The following is a 19304-nucleotide window of genomic DNA, read 5'->3' as shown; positions in this document are numbered from 1 at the left end:
GAGGGGAGCAGCGGGTGAGACAGAAGAGGTTTGCTGCGCCATGTAGGTAGCTCCCTGGCCAGCTGGGAATCGAACCCATGCTGCAGAGGCTGCGGACAGCTTCCCAGTGCTATGCTCAACCCACTGTGCCACTGAGGAGGCCCTAGTGTCCACCTTTAAAGTGAACTAAATGTATATTTCTAAATTGGAAGATATTTCCATTTTACATAATACCAAATAAATTTGCAATTATCGTTATCTAGATATTGTGAATGTTCCCTTTAATATTTACCAAAGACCATGGTATTTTGTCTGATGTTAATAGTATTTAGTTGGGTGCTAGAGTACCTGTTTGGTAAATGAAGCAAAATGACCAGGTTCACAATTATCCATGAAAACCTTCCTTTGGAAATGCCACAGCTGGTGAAATTTGAGCCTTGCTCAGCTCCCCATATTAGGAAATAGACTGCCCTCTGCCTGGGGCATTACTTTTTTTTCTTATAGAATTCCAGGTTGCGGGGGTGGGGAGGAAGTGCTGGTTGGATTGGTGAGGGAGAAAGATTTTTGCTAAGCCACAATTTCTAACTCACACAGAGTCATTTTATTATGCAAAGGAAATGAATTCAGCATTAGTCAGTTAATATCTCAGGAACCTAAAACTGTATGCCCCTTGAGCATCAAAGATATTTTAGTTTTTGCTTCATCATAAAGACTTCTATTATTTTGACCTTTACCTTTATGTTTACTAATGCAAACAGAACAAAGACTTTATATTTCAAAGTCAATTATGTTGTACAACTAAACATGTTTTTTCTCAACCAATGTGTTATATGACTTATTCACATGATAAAATTTGATATTGCAGCCTACAGCTGCTCAGAAAGAAATTTACTGAATATTTTGAAATTTTAGACATCATTTGCCTTTTTTTCATTAAAACCAGAATTATGATTTTAAAAGCAAAAAATCGTATACACCAGAAAAATTGTGAATTTTTAAAATATGACTGTCAGTAGCTCTAATCAGTGATTAACTTGCAAAGGGTTCTTTCTTAGGATTCAGGTCTTTAAGTTTAGAACTGAATAAAAATTCCCTGACATGATTTACTAATTTAAAATAATGTTAGAGCATATGTAAATTAGTTAGCTGTTGAGAATATTTAGAGATTTAGAATTTGTTCTGCAAACTTCCTAAATGCAAATTAATCCTAAACTATTCTGTAAACTGCTTGAAAAAGACTATTTTATTCTGGTTGAAGATTATGAAATGTAATGAAACCGTTATTTTGGTTAATCTTTGTTGAATAACACTGCTCACTTCTATTGGCTGTATGTGATCCAGACCAATTTCCCTCATCCTTGAGCTAGGTCTTCATTCTATCCTCAAACTACAGGACACAAGGAGAATGACCTCCCTGTATTCAAATACAGGAGCTATTCTCTTTACTCATTTCAACCTATCAGCAGCACTTGGCACAATCATCTCTCATCCCTCCCCAGAAATTTTTCATTTCCATCCTTCTCTTTTTTCCCAGCCCATTTACTCAGTTTCCATATTCTCCTCCCCTCCAAAATGAAGGTCAGACCTTGGATTATAGTCTCTCTGTCGACACTTACATTTAGATGCTCACTATATTGACACTTAATTTGTCTCTCCATCCTCAACTATTTACTAACTTCAGACTTGTAATTTCCAAGTGTCTGCACAGTGTCTCTATTTGGATGTCTAATAGGTATTACAAACTTAATGTGTCCAGAACACAGCTGCTACCTTTCAGCCTAAATCATTTCTGCCTCAGCAAATGCTAACTGCGTTTTTCTAATGGCCAATCCCCAAAACTTTGGGTACATTCAATCTCAGTAAATCCTCCTGATTATACTTGAAGTTCATTCATATTTCAGCCACTTATCATCACTAACAACCCTAATCCTAGTCTCCAGTATTTCTTCTCATAATTACTGTATTTGTTTTCTTATATTTTCTGCCCTACAATCTATATTCCCCATAACTTCCAGGTAATCCTTTTAAAACATACGTCAGAACTTTTCTGGCATGTTTAAAATTCTCTTCACCCAGGTTCCCTTTCATGTTTTGTTTCCTTCCTTTCTCTAGTCAGGTTATAAGTCAGTACCTCTCTAACCACCCAAGATAAAGTAAGTCTTTCTCCCATTTATGCCCTAGAGACTGCTTTATTATTTTCAGAGTTCTTAAACAACCCCTGACTATGTAACTACATCTGCATGGTTTGTGTGTGACCAAAAAAAAAAAAAGAGTAGGAGACGATGGATACATGTGTGTCAGTGCATTTTTGTGATTTTTCTTTAAAAAAAAAAATATTTATTTATTTTGCATAGAAGAACTGGGTTGTCGGCCAGAGGTGTGGGGCATAAGAGGACTAACCAGAGACAGAGTGGGGAGCAGAGCAGCAGATTTCCTGAAATACACAGCTAAGGGGAGCTAATGGGCGAGAGGAGAGGTCTGCTGCGCCATGTGTGCGTTTTCTCCCTGGTGGGGGATCAAACTGAAGCCATCATGGTGTGCTCTGTGGTGATTGTGCTGAGACTTAACCCCTAGGCCACCTGGGAGAGACCCCATTTTGTAATTTTTAATTGTTGATACAACACCAGCTTCATGAAGCATGGTGTTACAGAGTGAGGGCTCTGGAATGAGAGTAGGCTGTTTTGAATCTTGATGCTGACACCAAGCTAGTTGGGTGATCTTGGGTAACTTTGTTGGCTTCATCTGTAAATTCCTTGTGGGGTTGTTTTAATAAGTATATAAGCTAATACACGGAAAAACTTTACAGTAGTGCCTGTTAATACCTCAATAAATATTTGCTGATTACTAATTACCAAAGAGTCAGTAATTAGTCTCCATTCTTAAAAGACCTAATTATATTGTAGCCTTGCACAAGCATCCCCTTTCCTCTATATTATGGAGTTTATTGATGTAAGCCTTTAAAGAGCCTGATACAAATGCTGGTGAGCAAGTCTTTTTCATCTGCGGGTTGAAATTACGCAATCTGAATCTCCAGACTGAAAAAAGCAAAGTGTCTTGTCTGTCCCTCCTCCACATACTTGGCCTGTAAGTTTCTGTATCTAGTCAAGGACCGTTGTTTGGTTTTAGCCCTAAAGGAGATGGGTTGTAGGTAATTTTCCTCTTACTCGCTATTGCGTTCCATAGGGAATCAGTAATTACAACTTCTCCCTTCGTAAGCTTGGTTCCACATGGGCCTGTCGGTTTCACTGTAAATCCCTCTCTGTGTTTCTTGTTTTGTTTTGGTTTTATTATTGAATTTAGCAGTAAAATGTTATCTGCCCATAGCATTAGATGAACTTTTTCTTTTTTGTTTTCCAAGTCTGTGCCACAATATGCAATTAAGGTTTTGTTAACTCCTTTAACATATTTCCTGAGGAGCTTATCAAATGCAGACTCCAGGCACACACCTGGAGACTTAAATCTGCATGTGAACAAGAGCCATGGTGATACTGTGTACACTAATTAACAGTCAAGGTTCTAGAAGGAAAACTTGATAAATGATTTATTTTACCCAATTCATATTTGCCATGTCAACTTTGACTGGATTCCTGTCACGACTTCAAAATCAGTTATTAACAGTTGTTTAAGAAGGAACTTAAGTTTGATGTGGAGGCGTAGACTAAAAGTTAGGAGTTGTTGTCACCAGGTGGTGGGCTTATAGGTGCGTTGCTGGTTTTTTTTTTTTCTTACAGGTGAGTTTTAAAATTTCTTTGCTATTTCTTCAAACAGTTTAGCATAAGAGTATGTTACTTTTTGAATTAGAAATGAAAGTATATAATAGATATATATGAAAAGAACTGAAAGAAAATAAATCAAAGATTTCCCTGTATGTCCTAGTGGTAGCTTCATAAGATGCTATTTTTCTTTATCTTCCAGACTTATTTTCAACTTATTCATCAAATAATTATCTTCAGTTGGAGAAAAATACTGGCTTCTCTGTGATAGAACAGAAGTCACGTGTAGTGTATTTGGTGACGAACTAGAAAAGGAAATCAGTTGAGGAATTTTATTTGATAAAAATCTTAAACCATTTATCATAATCTTACAAATATTTTTTCATTTAAGTAATGACCTTGTCATAGTGAAGCAGTATATTTGTAAGTCCTAGCAAAAAATATTGAGGAACAGCAGCTGCCTCTAGAATGCCGATAGATACTACTGTATCAGTGACGGTACCATGTGAGATATATAGTACAATATTTGCCTAACATGTATACAGTAGAGTGTATTTAAATGATGTATATGTACATGTGCTCACATCTATGTGTACATAGATGACAGCTCCTTATCCTTATCTTTCCTATTCAGACAGCCTGAAAGGGACCTGTTGGCTCAACATCCAGGACAACCGCTGTGAGGTGAACATCAATGGAGCCACCCTGAAATCAGAGTGCTGTGCTACTCTTGGTGCAGCCTGGGGGAGCCCCTGTGAGCGGTGCGAACTAGGTAGGAGAGTTTCTGGGCTTCTTGTTGGAAAACTCCCTCAAGGGTGAATATAAGACCACTTCCCTCCCTGCAGTGTTGTCTTTTCTAGTGCATTTTATCCACTTTTTGTATTGGGTGTTTGGTGTGATTCTTTTATAGTAAACAGACCTCCTGAATAGTCTAGACAGGAAGGGAACCTGCTAGGATCTAACTACCACATAATACTTTTAATATGTGGCCCAATAGAACATGGTATCTCTTTCCTTTAAATCTTATTTGTTTACTTATCATTCAGTTGGCAATATGAAAGCAAAAATAAAGGAATTGTAGGAAAAATTATGTTACTCTTAATGTGGGTCAACACTGAGGAACTTACCACAGCATGTCTTGTGCTGCATGGAACTGCACAGAGGACAGCAGAATCTTTTTTTAAGATTCCACTATATTGCATCTCGTACTTTACACAGTTGTAATTTCTTCTGTAATCAGATGAAAATGTATCCTGTCATTCTCACAGATACAGCTTGCCCAAGAGGGTTTGCCAGGATTAAAGGTGTTACTTGTGAAGGTGAGTGTATCTTGGATGATACTGTAAAGCTATAGGGCAGTAACTAAATTAGCTTTTACTCTCACACTGTGAAGATATTCGTTATTTTCAAAAACTTTGAGGTTTCAATAAAAAACTCAGTGTAGTCAACAAATGTTTGAGAATACTACTTGTAAACAGCTCAAAGTTGTGCTCTCCCCGCCCCGACACACACCCCATATCTTCTCTTTATGCTGTTGAGTGAATTTTCCTGAGGATATCACTAGTCTTTAAGGCACAGAACAGCTGGCACAGGAGCATGTCTGTGTTGTTTCATGGAGGGACAAGGCTGTGGTCATTTTCAAATTTTCACAGCTTGTACTTAGGAAACCCAGAGGCTATGCAGTGGACTATTTCTGCTTAATGCCAGTAATCCACACTGTGTTGCAGATTGAATATGTTATATAGGAAATAAAACCATATCTACTTTTCTCTTTATAACATCTTCATCCCTCTGCTTGCTTCATTTTCCTGCAGATGTTAATGAGTGTGAGGTGTTCCCTGGAGTTTGTCCAAATGGACACTGTGTCAATAGCAAGGGATCTTTTCATTGTGAGTGCCCTGAAGGTCTTACGTTGGATGGAACTGGCCGTGTGTGTTTGGGTAAGATTCATGCCCTCATATATGTCATGCAGGAAAGTAGTGTGAAATTTTCTTATTCTTTGGATACTGACTAGTCCAAAACAACTGGACCTTTAGCTGGAAAAATTGTCTTAAATGAGATACTTTATGGGGAAATCACTAAAGGATATGGTTTTTAAAAGTGAACATATTTAAGTGATACAGTTTTTGTATAACACAGGAAACTAGTACAACTCAAATATTTGTCTTGAAAGTTACAATTTCTTCAATCAGATATTTTGGGCAGTTTCAGTTTTACACACTGAATCAATGGAATAAAAGACCTATGTATGCTGAGCATAAAAGAAAAATTGGCAACTAGCATTTGTAGTTAACATTTGCCAGCCCTTCTTAGCTGTGTGCTTAGACAAGAGAGTGGGGAAAATATTGAGCATGTTATTTTTCCTCTGAAATACTGTTTGATCCTGGTCCTCCCTTAGCTACCATTCGGGTTTAATTTTCCTTAATCCTTTATTTCCTGAAGATCTAAAATATGGAAGCTCTTTCATGTATTATAGAAATACCTGGTTGGCCTTATTTTTTTTTATAAGTTGTATTTGATTAAATTTGAGTTTCGAGATTGAGAAACAAACTTCTAATAATTCTGCATTGTATCTAAATGATTTATTTACTTAAAGGACTTTCTTACAGTATGCTATAAAATAGTAAGTTTTTCATTTGTAAAATAACTTTAAATAGGTTTACTTTTAAGATTTAAGCTTGTATACAAAGCATGAGAATGATAGGGTTATGTTGTTTTTTTTTTAAGATTTTTTTTTAATACAGGAACTGGGGTACAGGTCAGAGGCGTTGGAGGGTGAGAGAATTCACCAGCAAGAGCGGGGAACAGAATAGGCAGACGGACTGAAGACACTGGTGAGGGGAGGGGAGCAGCGGGTGAGGCAGGAGAGGTCTGCCACGCCATGTGGGTTTCTCCCTGGCTGGCCGGGGAACGAACTCATGCTGCAGAGGCTGCGGACAGCTTCACAGCGCAGTGCTCAACCCACTGTACCACTAGGGAGGTCTTATAATTATATTTTTTAAAGATTTATTTTATTTATTCAAGAGCTGGGGTATAGACTAGAGGCGCAGGAGGGTGAGAGGATTCACCAGAGACAGAGCAGGGAGCGGAACAGGCTGATGGACCGAAGCACTGCTGAGGAGAGCAGCGGGCGAGACAGGAGAGATCTGCTGCTCCATGTAGATATCTCCCTTGCCGGCTGGTAATCAAACCCGCGCTACAGAAGCTGCGGACAGCTTCATAGCACTGTGCTCAACCCGCTGTGCCACCAGGGAGGCCCTCATACAGTTATAGTTATTACAATTCGCACATATTTCATGTTTTTTTCCAGCATATCTAAATTTGCATACAAAGTATGACTTTAAAATCATATGGACTTTTTTAGAAATTATAATATCCAGAGCCCAATAACTATGAAAAATTGTTTTCAGATTTTTATTGTTATATTACATACAAATTTTAGGAAAAAGTAAAATATCTTTTGAATATGACAAAATAATAGTATCAGTATAATCAAATGACTAATGAAATCAAATTGCCTTCAGTAAGGAAAGGATATGAAAGTATATCAATTTTTTTGTTTTTGTTTTTTTTAATTTTTTAATAATTTGTTCATTTTTTACATCATTGTTCAGTTTTAAACAATATTTGTTTCCCCCCACCACCTCAGGTGTTGTCCCCATAGAGTTTCCTTCACCAATGCACCCGTGCATCATCACCTCAGTCCACTGAGCTCCTCCTTCCCTCCTGATCCCTCTCCCTCCTCCTCCCCTGCAGGATGTCTCTGATTTGTAATTGTCTGTTTTTGATTTGTTGTGTTTGTACTGCTATTTTTTTACACTGATGTCTTATTTAGTCCCCTGTATTCTTGCTATAAATGAAACCATCCAGTATTTTTCTCTCTCCTTCTAGCTTATTTCACTGAGGATAATTCCTTCTAGCTCCATTCACGTTGCTGCAAATGGCATGAGTTTATCTTTTTTGATTTCTGAATAATATTCCATTGTGTATATGGAATATACACATATCTTCTTGATCCAGTCATCTATTTTGGGGCATTTGGGTTGCTTCCAGGTTTTACCAATTGTAAATAGTGCTGCTATAAACATAGGGGTGCAGGTGTTCTTTTGAATCAATGTTTTTGTGTCCTTTGGGTAGATCCCTAGGAGTGGAATTGCTGGGTCATATGGTAGCTCCATTTTTAGTAGACAGAGGAACCTCCAGACAACTATCAAAATATATCATTGATGGTGAATTATCACTCAGCAAAAAAAATAACAGTATCACTTAAACTTATACCATTGTAACTTATACCATTTGTAATACTTAAGAAAAATACTGGCTTTTTCATCTTTTTACTTTGAATTATATTTGTCACTACTTGAATTATGCTACGTTAATTTATTATGGCTGAAAATTGAGAAAGTTTCAAGAGATTGCCGTATGAAAATGTAAAATTTTCTGAGACAAGTACAGGTAAAGCTCTGTGATAGAAATTGATCTAAATCAAAGGTCCCACACCCAAATACCTGCAAGGACAAGTTGACACAAATGAGTGGTAAGAAGGAATTGCAGCAAACTGTAGAGTACATATACCATCCAAAGACTTCCAGCCTCATATTTAAGTTTATGTGCAAGCCAAGCAAAACATGCGCAGGCCACAGATGACCGGTACAGTGGGTATGTTTTGAATCCTGATGTTAATATTGATGTGGCTCTCACTAGTAAAGAAAGACTCATGATTACTCTGTCAAGCTATCTTCACTTAACATTGTCGACATATTTGTGGAAATTTCGACTTTAAGTGAAATGACATATGATAGAAGCAATTTTATCATAAACTGATATAAATTCAGTTCCTATAGAAACATAACCAAACTTGTAAAAAAAAAAGTCAAACAATTCTAATATTGAAGAGTAATTTGTATTCATTTTCTAGCTCTCTTCTAAGTTGTGGTTGTGGGCCTCTGGGCACACAATACACGCACACATACTCTTGCTCAGCCTGGGACAAGTTATACTTGCCCATTCACCTCAAGTGCACATCTTTGGGATGTGGGAGGGAACTGGAGTAACTGGATCAAAGCCCAGTGGACATGGGGAGACATGCAAAGTCCACGTAGACTGTGTCCCTATGGTCAGAATCCATCCCACTCTTCCCCCCAACATTATACCATTATGTTGTTTGAGGACCTGTGTACTTAGTTTAAGTGTTTCTGTTTCAAGTAACCCAGAATGGCTTCTTGAGCAAATTTACCTCGGTGACTTCACAAACAATTGGACTCCGGCCAGAATTCTCAGGCTACCTGTACTTAAGTAAAATTTTCACATCTTGTTAAGATCCTTACTTCCCTGGTGACAGTTTTGGAAGGAGTTGACTGTAACTGAGACCAGTCCCTGGCTCCTGTGGTAATGAGACTCACTGGATTTCTATCACACCTACACTGGCAGAGAATGTGGCTTTTTGATTGGTGTTAATGCCCATATGTAAAGCAGAACCACTTCCTGTGAATACCTGTATTTAGTCTCCCAAATCAAAATGAAAACTTACCACAGTATTCTTTCTTTAACAGGACATTTTAATTATAGTACTTGGAAAGATATGTTATCCAAACAAAAGGAAGTTTCTAAAATTGATGTTACCTTTGATTGAGAACTTGAAGAATCAATATTGACATAAACCTAAAATAGTAAACACATTGATTGATTTACATTAATATTCCCATAAATTATTTCTTTTTCTCTAATTATTTCTTAGGGCAGGATTTGATGTTTTGAGATGTTCTTATCAAATGAAAAATTTTATTTGCTTAAAGAAAACTTTTCTAACTCATAATCCATATATGCAATTAAACAGCCAAGTGTTGGACTGTAGTTTGACCAACAGTTTTGTTGGCTAATAGATAAATGTGGTATTTATAGACTTGCTAACTTGACTGTTGATTGATCTTCTAAGGTCCTGGCTAGCATGTCGACACACTGGTATGTTTCAATGTTGAAGGGGAAATGTGACATTTTTACAAACAGTTTAGCCCCTTATTAGGGTAGATTTACATAACCCAGGGCAAAAACCATGATGCAAAAGTTAAATTGGCCAAAAAAAATTTTTAAATACAGTTAACACTTTTGTAAAGCTATTTTAATAATTGTACCAAATTGGATCTGATAGTACTGCTCACAAACTACTTTAAACAATTCAGTGACTAAAACAAATCTGTCATTAAAATTATTTTACTCTTTCAGAAGTGAGCAATATACCAGATGGATTTTAAGTCATGATATTAAGGAGTTTTTCTCCCTGATACTAAAGGAGGACCCTTTGTTTTCTTTAAATGACTGTCTTATGGGGGTCATTCCAGGAAGTCAGGGACTGTGTATCTCTCACCTTCAAGTGTGTCTTCAGGGCCTGTCATCTTCCCAGACACTGAGCAGATGCTCAGCATACAAATGTCCCATGAATGTTACAATCTCAAATGGTTATTTCTTGCTCCTGTAGACATCCGCATGGAGCAGTGTTACTTGAAGTGGGATGAAGACGAATGTGTCCATCCTGTTCCTGGCAAGTTCCGCATGGATGCCTGCTGCTGTGCGGTCGGGGCAGCTTGGGGTACCGAGTGTGAGGAATGCCCCAAACCTGGCACCAAGGAGTATGAGACGCTGTGCCCCCGGGGGCCTGGCTTTGCTAACCGAGGGGACGTGCTTACTGGCAGGCCATTTTACAAAGGTAACTGTCAGTGCCACTAAAGCTCATGTACCATATTCTCTGGTTTTGCTTTAAACATTTTATTTCACACTCTCTTTGTTTATTAAGCATAATTTCTGGCCAGCATCATGGCAAGGAGTATACCCAGGAATATAAGTTAACCAATATATAAGATGGCATTGAAGTAAAGATGTAATGGTTCTGCTAATCCTGTTCTTATATCCTTCCACTCTACCTCTGCTCTCCTTAGTGCTGTCAGTCCAGGTGTAGCCCTAAGGCAGCAAAAGTCCTCCATCCCATAGGGCCTTCACCAAACAAATGGTCACAGCTCTTCATTAAAAATACAGAACCTGGGCCTCCCCGGTGGCACAGTGGTTGAGCGCTGGGTTGCGAAGCTGCCCGCAGCCTCTGCAGCGCCGGTTCAATCCCCAGCTGCTCCCCGGCCACCAGAGGAGGGTCCCACATGGCGCGCAGACCTCTCCTGCCGCCCGCTGCTCCCCTCAGCGGTGTACTTCAGCCCTTCTGCCTGCTCTGCTCCCCGCTCTGGCTCTGGTGAATTCTCTTGCCCTCCTGTCCTTCTGACTGTACCCAGTGCTTGTATAAAGAAATAAAGAAATAAATGAATGAAAAAAAAATACAGAACCTTTTTCAGATTGAAATTGTTTATATGGCATTATATAAACATTCATCATTTTGATATCCCCTGGTTTTACTTCGGTACATTTCTTTCCATAATGCTAGATTTTTAACTTAAAATAATGGGCCTACTCTTTATGTCAGCCAGTTCTCCATTCCTGCTCTGTTCTGCTTCTAGATATCAATGAATGCAAAGCTTTTCCTGGGATGTGCACCTATGGAAAGTGCAGAAACACAATTGGAAGTTTCAAGTGTCGTTGCAATAGTGGTTTTGCTCTAGACATGGAGGAAAGAAACTGCACAGGTAAGAGTATCCTTCTGATGTATGTGGTAGATACTGAGTTTTCCTGTGCTTGATTTGAAAATACACCTTCAAAAGCCCATCCTTTCACTGAGAACATGTAAATTTTCCTATTTCTTGTCCTTATTTTTAAACTAGCACTTACTGAGAGCTGCAAAATTGCATGAAAATGCTACTTGTTTTACCTATGGAAACAACTTAAAAATAGGACTTTTCAAAATATGGGAGTCCTAAAGTATATGACCATTAAGTCAACAATCATAAAAATTTGATGCAGAATTCTGCTAAAAATTTTGTAGTTTATAGTAGAGGTTATAACCTCATCTATGAAGTTTTCTTAGTAATTATGCTTCAGTCACTATCCATATCCTTATCCATGTCAACCCCTTTAGTTTAAAAAGATATGAAATTCTATTTCTTTCTATAAGATAATATAACAAATTATTGTGAAATGTATCTCCAGGATCTTATTTTGAGAACTCTATTTATTCTTATTCTTTTTAGAATTTTCTCTTTTCTTCTGCCCTCATAACTACTATCTTGTGGTCTCTGTTGACACGTCTATTTTGACTCCTTACCTTCTTATTCTGTCAGGTGTCACTGGATTCATTCATGGATCTGCCCAGCCTGGGATATGTCCAGAGCATTTCAGAACAGCCGTCTAGTCTTCTAAGGCTCCTCTGTCTTGTCTCACTGCTCTGTCTTGCACGTTATCCCAACTCCTAATGCCCTCACCATTCTCTCCAATCTGGCCTACTGAATTTTGCTGGGAGAGTCTGAGATCCTTAGACTCACCTTCATCCAGGTCTCAAAGCACCCTAGTAACACTCTATTCCCCTTTAAGTGTCACTTACTGAATTTCTCTCAGCACCTCATCTAAACCCCTTCTGAACTAGAGACCCTATCATCACTTATTACTCCTTTTCTTCTTTATTAAGATTAAAATCTGATCTCCATACATCCTCCTATCTTGAAGTAAAATATCCCTTCCTCACCCACTAACTCCTTCACTTTCAGAGACTGAGCTGTGACTCATATTCTTCTGCAGTTTTCAGTAAGCAACTCTTCTCTCACCTCCTTCCCTCCTTCTGCCCCAGGCCCTTCTCAGCATGTTCATCCCTATTCTCCAGCATCTCCCCCTCTTTCTTGGTTCCCTTCCCTAGACCTATAAATGATTTCAAAATGTGTTCGAGCCCTCCTTTTCTCTCAAGCTGCCATTCTGTTTTCCTGCTTTCACCTCTCATCTCTCTTTTTTAACTAGTTGTTTAGTTTAAAGTTAGAATTTCTATACAGCCTTCAAGGATCAGTTCAAAAGTCACCCTCTTCAAAGCATCAGAAAAAGCTTATATATTTGCCTTCTGGAAGCAGGGAGCTCAAGTGTAGATGTAGGTTCAAACCAGCTGCTAGCAAAGCTGAGACTCTACCCCTCTTCCTCTTGCCAGGCTTCTCCAGGCATGTGGTGGAGACCTCCCAGCCTAGCCCCTGATCATACTGCATTCAGCAACCTCTGCATCCAGGAATGAGTTGCTAGGGACATGTTAGGAACCAGTTCCACAACCTCGTCCCCCTCAGATCCACTCTAGTGGTCATGTCCAGCCCTTGTCTCCAAATAAACATGGCTTGAGCCAAAAAAAAAAAAAAAAAAAGAGAAGAAAAGAAAAGAAAAAGAAAGTCTTAAATCTATGTGTCAACAAAACAAGCACATACCAAATATTGATTCAGTGAACTTATGAAGTGGCTCCTCCTATGCTGCCCATTTTACAGTTAAAGAAATTGAGGCCCAGAGAAATTAAATGATTTTTCGAAATCCCTACACCCAATAGATGACAGAAATGGGAATTGTATTCAGGTATGATTCCAAAATCTGCAGTCTTCACCCTCGTAGCTCGACCACATCAGCCATAATTTGTCCCTGCTCTGACCCAGAACTTACTCCATGTTCTTCATTTGGGTCCTACCACCACTTCCTGGGAAGAAAGTAAAAGAATTAATGTGCTTGTTAGTAACTGCTTAATTGAATCAGTTAATTTTTTTCAATTTTTTTTTCTTTAAGTAGTTTTTTTCAGTTAGGTCTGTCACTGGGGAAATAAAGTTTAAAAGCTGAGGAAAAAAGAGCATATACAAGTTAACCACTGATAAATCCTGATAGAAAATCTTCACAATTGAAATCCATCAAATAAAAAATATACCGCCAAAAGCGTTTTTCTGCACTGTGACAGTTTTTTTAAAAAAATAGATCATGTTTTCTTAGTCATATTTTATAGCTGTGACTTCTGTACTAAAAAAATCTTAGGTATGGGAAATGTCTAAAAGAATTCTGGTTTTGAGACTATAAATGATGCCTTAAAGATTCTTATTTACTCTAGTAAATAAAAAAGAATACATTAAACACATCATTGTTCTTTATTTTTAAAATTAGATCAGCAGTCTTTTCATATATGAATATAACACAAAACCACAAATGTGGAATCAAATTCCACAGCCATGCCCTGTTATGTGTGCTGGGTGGCTCAAGGTTAGGTGACCAAGTCTGCCTGTGAGGCTGTCTGTCTGTGGTGGGCCTGCCCCTTATTCAGAGACTGGTTGCTGAGAGTTGTGCCTGGGCAAGCGTGGTAGAACCCGCATAGTCTCTGTGCACCGCATGGCCAGTGTGTGCCCACTGCTTCCTCATCTGCCTCCTGCCTCCTTTGACTACAATGCAATTGCTTAATTCATCCTTTTGTTACCATTTGTAAGCCACAGAGAGAAACCCACAATTCCAGAATTCCTAAAGGCAAAAAAATTTTAAGTGCTTGAAGGAACTTCAATGAAAACAAAAAATAAATAAATAAAAGTGGTATGAGAATAATGCCGAAGGATTCTGTTCCAGGCAGGTTTGCCTTGTGCAAGTAAAATTAAGTCATCATGTGAGAGTTTTAAAGCTGGATGCAGTTTCAGGGATCAGTCCAACCTCCTCACTTTACAACAATGGATCTGAAAGCCCAGAGGTTAAAAGACTTGATTCATGGTCACAACATTGGAAGCAAAGCTGTAGCTTGAATCCTGGTATCCAAACTCCCAGGCCAATCTCCTACTACATGACACTACCATCAGGAAGTTTAAAAAAAGAAAAGGAATAACTCAAAGAGCGATTTTTTCCATAAATTACATCAACGTCAAAATTTGGCCTGTTTGGGGGGCAGAGAATAGTAACACTGTTAGAAAGAAAAGTTTAAAAGCTAGATAAATCTGAATGATAAAAGATATCCCTGTGTACTGTATCATAAAAAAAGAGAAAGAAGATGGCATTCATGATGCCAGGTTGGCAGGGAGGGCAGTTGCATGCTGGGGGTGGGCAGCAAGAGCTGCCTGTTGGCAGTTTTGACAGTTGGGGAAAGGAATGTCCTTAAAAGGCCTCTCCTGCTCTACCTATCTCCTGAAAATGTGTTCACATACAGCAAGCCTCTTGAAATCTTGAAAGCAAAATTTCAAATTTGTTGCACTTTCACTTGAAAGGCCGTATCCCTCACTATTCTTTTAACACCTTCTCATCTCATCTGTTTTTTGATTTCTTTTAAACCCTGTGCATTAGACATCGACGAATGCAGGATCTCTCCTGACCTCTGCGGGAGCGGAATCTGTGTGAACACTCCCGGCAGCTTTGAGTGTGAGTGCTTCGAAGGCTACGAGAGCGGCTTCATGATGATGAAGAACTGCATGGGTGAGTGTGGTCTTGCTCTTCCTCGCCAGTCTGGAGACCTGTCTAGTGCAGACTTGTTAGCTCACCCCTGGCTTGACTCAGAGCTGTTAACAGTCTGCTTGGCAAGGAGCTGTTGTGAGAGAAAGAACAGATTTAAATGTCAGACAGGAAATCTGCTCCTCGATAGCTCTTGGGGAGCCCCAACCCCTTGGCGCCTTAGTGGCATTGAGCTATTGAGACTGGGTTCTGTTTATTCATAGAAATCTAAAAGCAACACAGACTAACAACTCAGGAGGGAGTCATTTAAAACGCATGACACTGTGTGTTCACCCCCAAATTTATATTCAGTCATGCAAATCCCATGTTGTTTTTCTTATTTGTGTGTTACTACAAATTCTTTTTAGTATTGCCAGACTTTTAGTCCACTGTTTCACTTTCAGTGACTTAAGGACTAACCTTATAGGACATAATAGTCTGTCAGCCTAAGATTTTTCCTTCACCTGGGTTGGGACTATAGACAACAGTGTATGGATGATAGGAAACAAATATGGGTTATTTTCATCTCTTGTGAACTTAATCGTTTTACACGAGGTAGCTATAGAACACTTACTATTTGTCTGCTGATAATGGACAATTAGTAAATGTCTCTAGACAATTAGTAAATGTCCCATCTCCTATTAAGCCCATCTCTTATATTTGAGTCACACTTACCTCAGATAGCAATTCTTTCTTCCATGCTGTATGCGTGAATATTTTTTCTCAAGAGTTTTTTAATGGATCTCACGTTTTTACCTTTCAGACATTGACGAATGTGAACGTAACCCTCTCCTTTGTAGGGGTGGCACCTGTGTGAACACTGAGGGCAGCTTCCAGTGTGACTGCCCACTGGGACACGAGCTATCACCATCACGCGAGGACTGTGTGGGTGAGTTTGTCTCCTAAGCATGTGGGGTCACTCCCATCATCAAGGTCACCGGTCTGGTCTAACAAAAGTTGTTTGGGGCACATGAAGCCTAGCTTATTATAAGTTGGGAGTTCAGCTGTGTCTTTAGAGTATGCTTCAGTGATACCTTCAAATAAGTCAAGTTATCCTGGTTACCCCCTTTTTTATTGCAAGCACACTCGAAAGGACCCTGCATGAGGGACTCTGTGTGAGACCCTGAAACACCCATCCTTGGAAGGGCTGCTTCCTGATGGTTCAGCAGGGGTTACTCTTCCACACAGAATCTACTCTGCATCTGTGTAGCTAACATTAGAGTCTACTCTCATGTGCATAAACATGTTAGCTCCCCACACCCCCTCTTGTCCCAGAAACACTGTGGTGTCTTCACTGGCCCCGGGGTCAGCTTGTCTTGGAGCGTTCCAACCTGTGCTTTCATAAATTTATAAGGGCCTCTGGGCTTACCATGTTCTAGCAGCTTGGCCTTAAAACTTTGAGTTCACCAGGAAATATCTTCACAGAAAATCTTTCTTGAAAGCATAAACAAATAAAACAATTTAAAATAGAGCAGACCACACACCCTGTTTGAAAACATCATTCGCGCACACCTGCCCATTATACATATGTTTATGAACCCTAGTTAAATTGTTTTGCTACTGTATAGGGTGAAACTTAAATCATAGACTAAACACATTTTTAAAAGGTGAATTAAAAAGTTTTAAGTATTTTTATTTCATTTTAATTCTGGTATGAAAAGCTTTTTCATGCAGATGATTATAGAATAGGTGTGTATGGTTGTGATGCCGTAATCAGAGATCTCTAAGTTCAGTGTCTTTTATTTTAATTAGTTTTCACAGATCTTGTAGTTGAGAAATACCCCTCAAAAGAGCAATGTACAATACAAGATTTTTTCACATTTAGTGAACTACACATTTAATATTCACAGGTATAAATCTGTGCATCACTGTCTTGGTTATTTTGAGAATTTGGGATGCAGTTGTCATTGATTTTAATCTTTTGTTGTGTCTGACAAGTAGCTCATAGGAGCCAAAGTTTTCCCTGTGCTGTTTTCTTGCTCTTCTCTTGTCTTTGCATGGTTGGTACTAGTTTGTTCTTTTTTAAGACACCTGCCCAATGTATAGACAGAATCTTTTGTGCCTCTACCTCTCCAGAGAGACTAGACACAGTTCATTAAAATAGATGAATAAGTGAAGGCCCTGTTATCAGAGGCTCTGTCTTGTGGAGCTGGCCGTCTTCCCTCAAGAAACTCCAAGTTATTCAGCAATACTTGATCATCTGACAAAAACCAGATGCGCATGCCAGTGTAAATTCATATACCAAGTATTAGCAATTCATATCCAAAATATCTGTGAGCTTCATTTCTGGCATGTGCTAGATGTCCCTGGTCTGATGTGCCCCATGTGGCTATTTAAATTGAATTAAAATTAAATAACATTAAAAATTCATTTCCTTAGCTATTCTATCCACATTTCAAGTGCTCATTGGCAGCTTGGTACTGGCCAGCACATATATGGAACAATCCCATCATTGTAGGAAGTTCTACTGGACAGCGTTGTTGTAAGTAGAAATAATAGAATTATAGATTCCAACATTTTTTTTTGAATGCCCCAAGAAAACATCTTACTTCCCTGGAGATACCCAAAGCCCTTTAGATGTATGGCTCCAATGCAGCATATTCTTGATAGTTTCAGTGATATGGTTATTGCATAAAACATTAATTCTCTGTTTGTTTTCTGTGTAGATATTAATGAATGTTCCCTGAGCGATAATCTGTGCAGAAATGGAAAATGCGTGAACATGATTGGAACATACCAGTGCTCCTGCAATCCTGGCTACCAGGCCACCCCAGACCGTCAGGGCTGTACAGGTAAGGGTAGGCCAGGTGGGTCTGGAACTTGTTTTTCTCAAGTCAGTCTGGGACACCTTCCAGCAGTGATTGTACATATAATGAATCTGATAAAAGTCCTTTGTCCCAAAAAGTGAATGTAAGAATGAAGGCCAATCTCAAAGGTGCTATTTTTGGCCATTTTGCAGAAGAATGTCTAGTTTTGTTGTTAAAATTGCACTTCTCAATTCTTAACCTTCGGCTACTGGAGCTAATGTTAAATGTTAAATGGAATGATGTCATAAAGGAAGTAAAAAGAACTAAGAAAGATTAACGGTATTATGATAATCAACACAAGAAGTGGGAGAAAAGTCCAAAGCTATTTAAGCATTATCTGTTTGGGAAAAAAAAATCTCTACCTTTTTTTTTTTTAATAATAAATTTTATTTTTATATTCCCCATACAATTGCAACCTCCCCAAGTAGACCTAACAAGTGATGTATTCACATTGTTGTTTTCACAGATATTGATGAGTGTATGATAATGAACGGAGGCTGTGACACCCAGTGCACTAATTCGGAAGGAAGCTATGAATGCAGCTGCAGTGAAGGTTATGCCCTCATGCCAGATGGGAGATCGTGCGCAGGTACAGAAAGGAAAATAAAATACAGAGAGTGTGCATCTAAATGAGTTTTTTTCTTACAAATTCCTCTTCAGATATTTTTGGTGGAGCTGGAGGGAAAAAAATACTTGCACTTAATAACAGCCATCCTTATTTTCATTTGTGGTTAATTTTGCATCATCAGATATTGACGAATGTGAAAACAATCCCGATATCTGTGATGGTGGCCAATGTACCAACATCCCTGGAGAGTACCGCTGTCTGTGCTATGATGGCTTCATGGCTTCGATGGACATGAAAACATGCATTGGTGGGTACCAGAAGAAAGGAGGATCATGCAGATGCATGTATGCACACACACTTCATGTGCAATTATGCACATTACATTTAAACATAAGGAGGAGCTTTCTCAGTTATTAAAAATTTTCAAACCATTGTATCACAATACTATGTCTTAGAACAGTTTACATTTTAATTTTTTCTATATACTTTAGCATTATGCTATTCATTTTAAGAGATATGAATCAGTATTAACCAAGGTATTGAAAACAAATTTTCTAGATGTAAATGAATGTGACCTAAATTCGAACATCTGCATGTTTGGGGAATGTGAGAACACCAAGGGATCCTTCATTTGCCACTGTCAACTGGGTTATTCCGTGAAGAAGGGGACCACAGGATGCACAGGTAGTTCTCACGTTCTTCTGTGTTTTGCTTTCTTATATTTCTGAGCCCCCTTTCACACCATTTCTTCCTGACATCTGTGAGACCATTTTTCACAACAGGCTGATACTCTTTGTGATGAGTAACCACCAGAGCATGTTGGTGGTCTGGCACCATCTCCAGACCCTGCTACAGAGTGAGAGGGGTGTGGAGTCTGTTCCTGTAGTTCTGATGTGCTTCTTT

General features: G+C 38.8%; 1 protein-coding gene across 1 annotated transcript in view; it reads left to right on the top strand.

Moving 5' to 3' along the window:
* FBN2 (fibrillin 2) overlaps window positions 1-19304 on the top strand; it is a gene marked incomplete at both ends in the record, with an annotated part of 253753 nt that overhangs the window by 175841 nt on the left and 58608 nt on the right. Inside the window, 11 exons of the mRNA XM_084251943.1 lie at window positions 4327-4464; window positions 4961-5011; window positions 5507-5632; window positions 10168-10395; window positions 11189-11314; window positions 14883-15011; window positions 15790-15915; window positions 17693-17818; window positions 18300-18422; window positions 18583-18708; window positions 18960-19085. Of these exons, the coding sequence (XP_084108069.1) occupies window positions 4327-4464; window positions 4961-5011; window positions 5507-5632; window positions 10168-10395; window positions 11189-11314; window positions 14883-15011; window positions 15790-15915; window positions 17693-17818; window positions 18300-18422; window positions 18583-18708; window positions 18960-19085 (1425 nt within the window). The remainder of the gene's footprint in view (window positions 1-4326; window positions 4465-4960; window positions 5012-5506; window positions 5633-10167; window positions 10396-11188; window positions 11315-14882; window positions 15012-15789; window positions 15916-17692; window positions 17819-18299; window positions 18423-18582; window positions 18709-18959; window positions 19086-19304) is intronic.

This window comes from Talpa europaea (assembly GCF_964194135.1).
Source record: "Talpa europaea genome assembly, chromosome: 13".
Lineage (NCBI taxonomy): Eukaryota > Metazoa > Chordata > Mammalia > Eulipotyphla > Talpidae > Talpa > Talpa europaea.
Note: the sequence above shows the minus strand (reverse complement) of the source record. Positions and strands in the feature narration are given on the sequence as shown.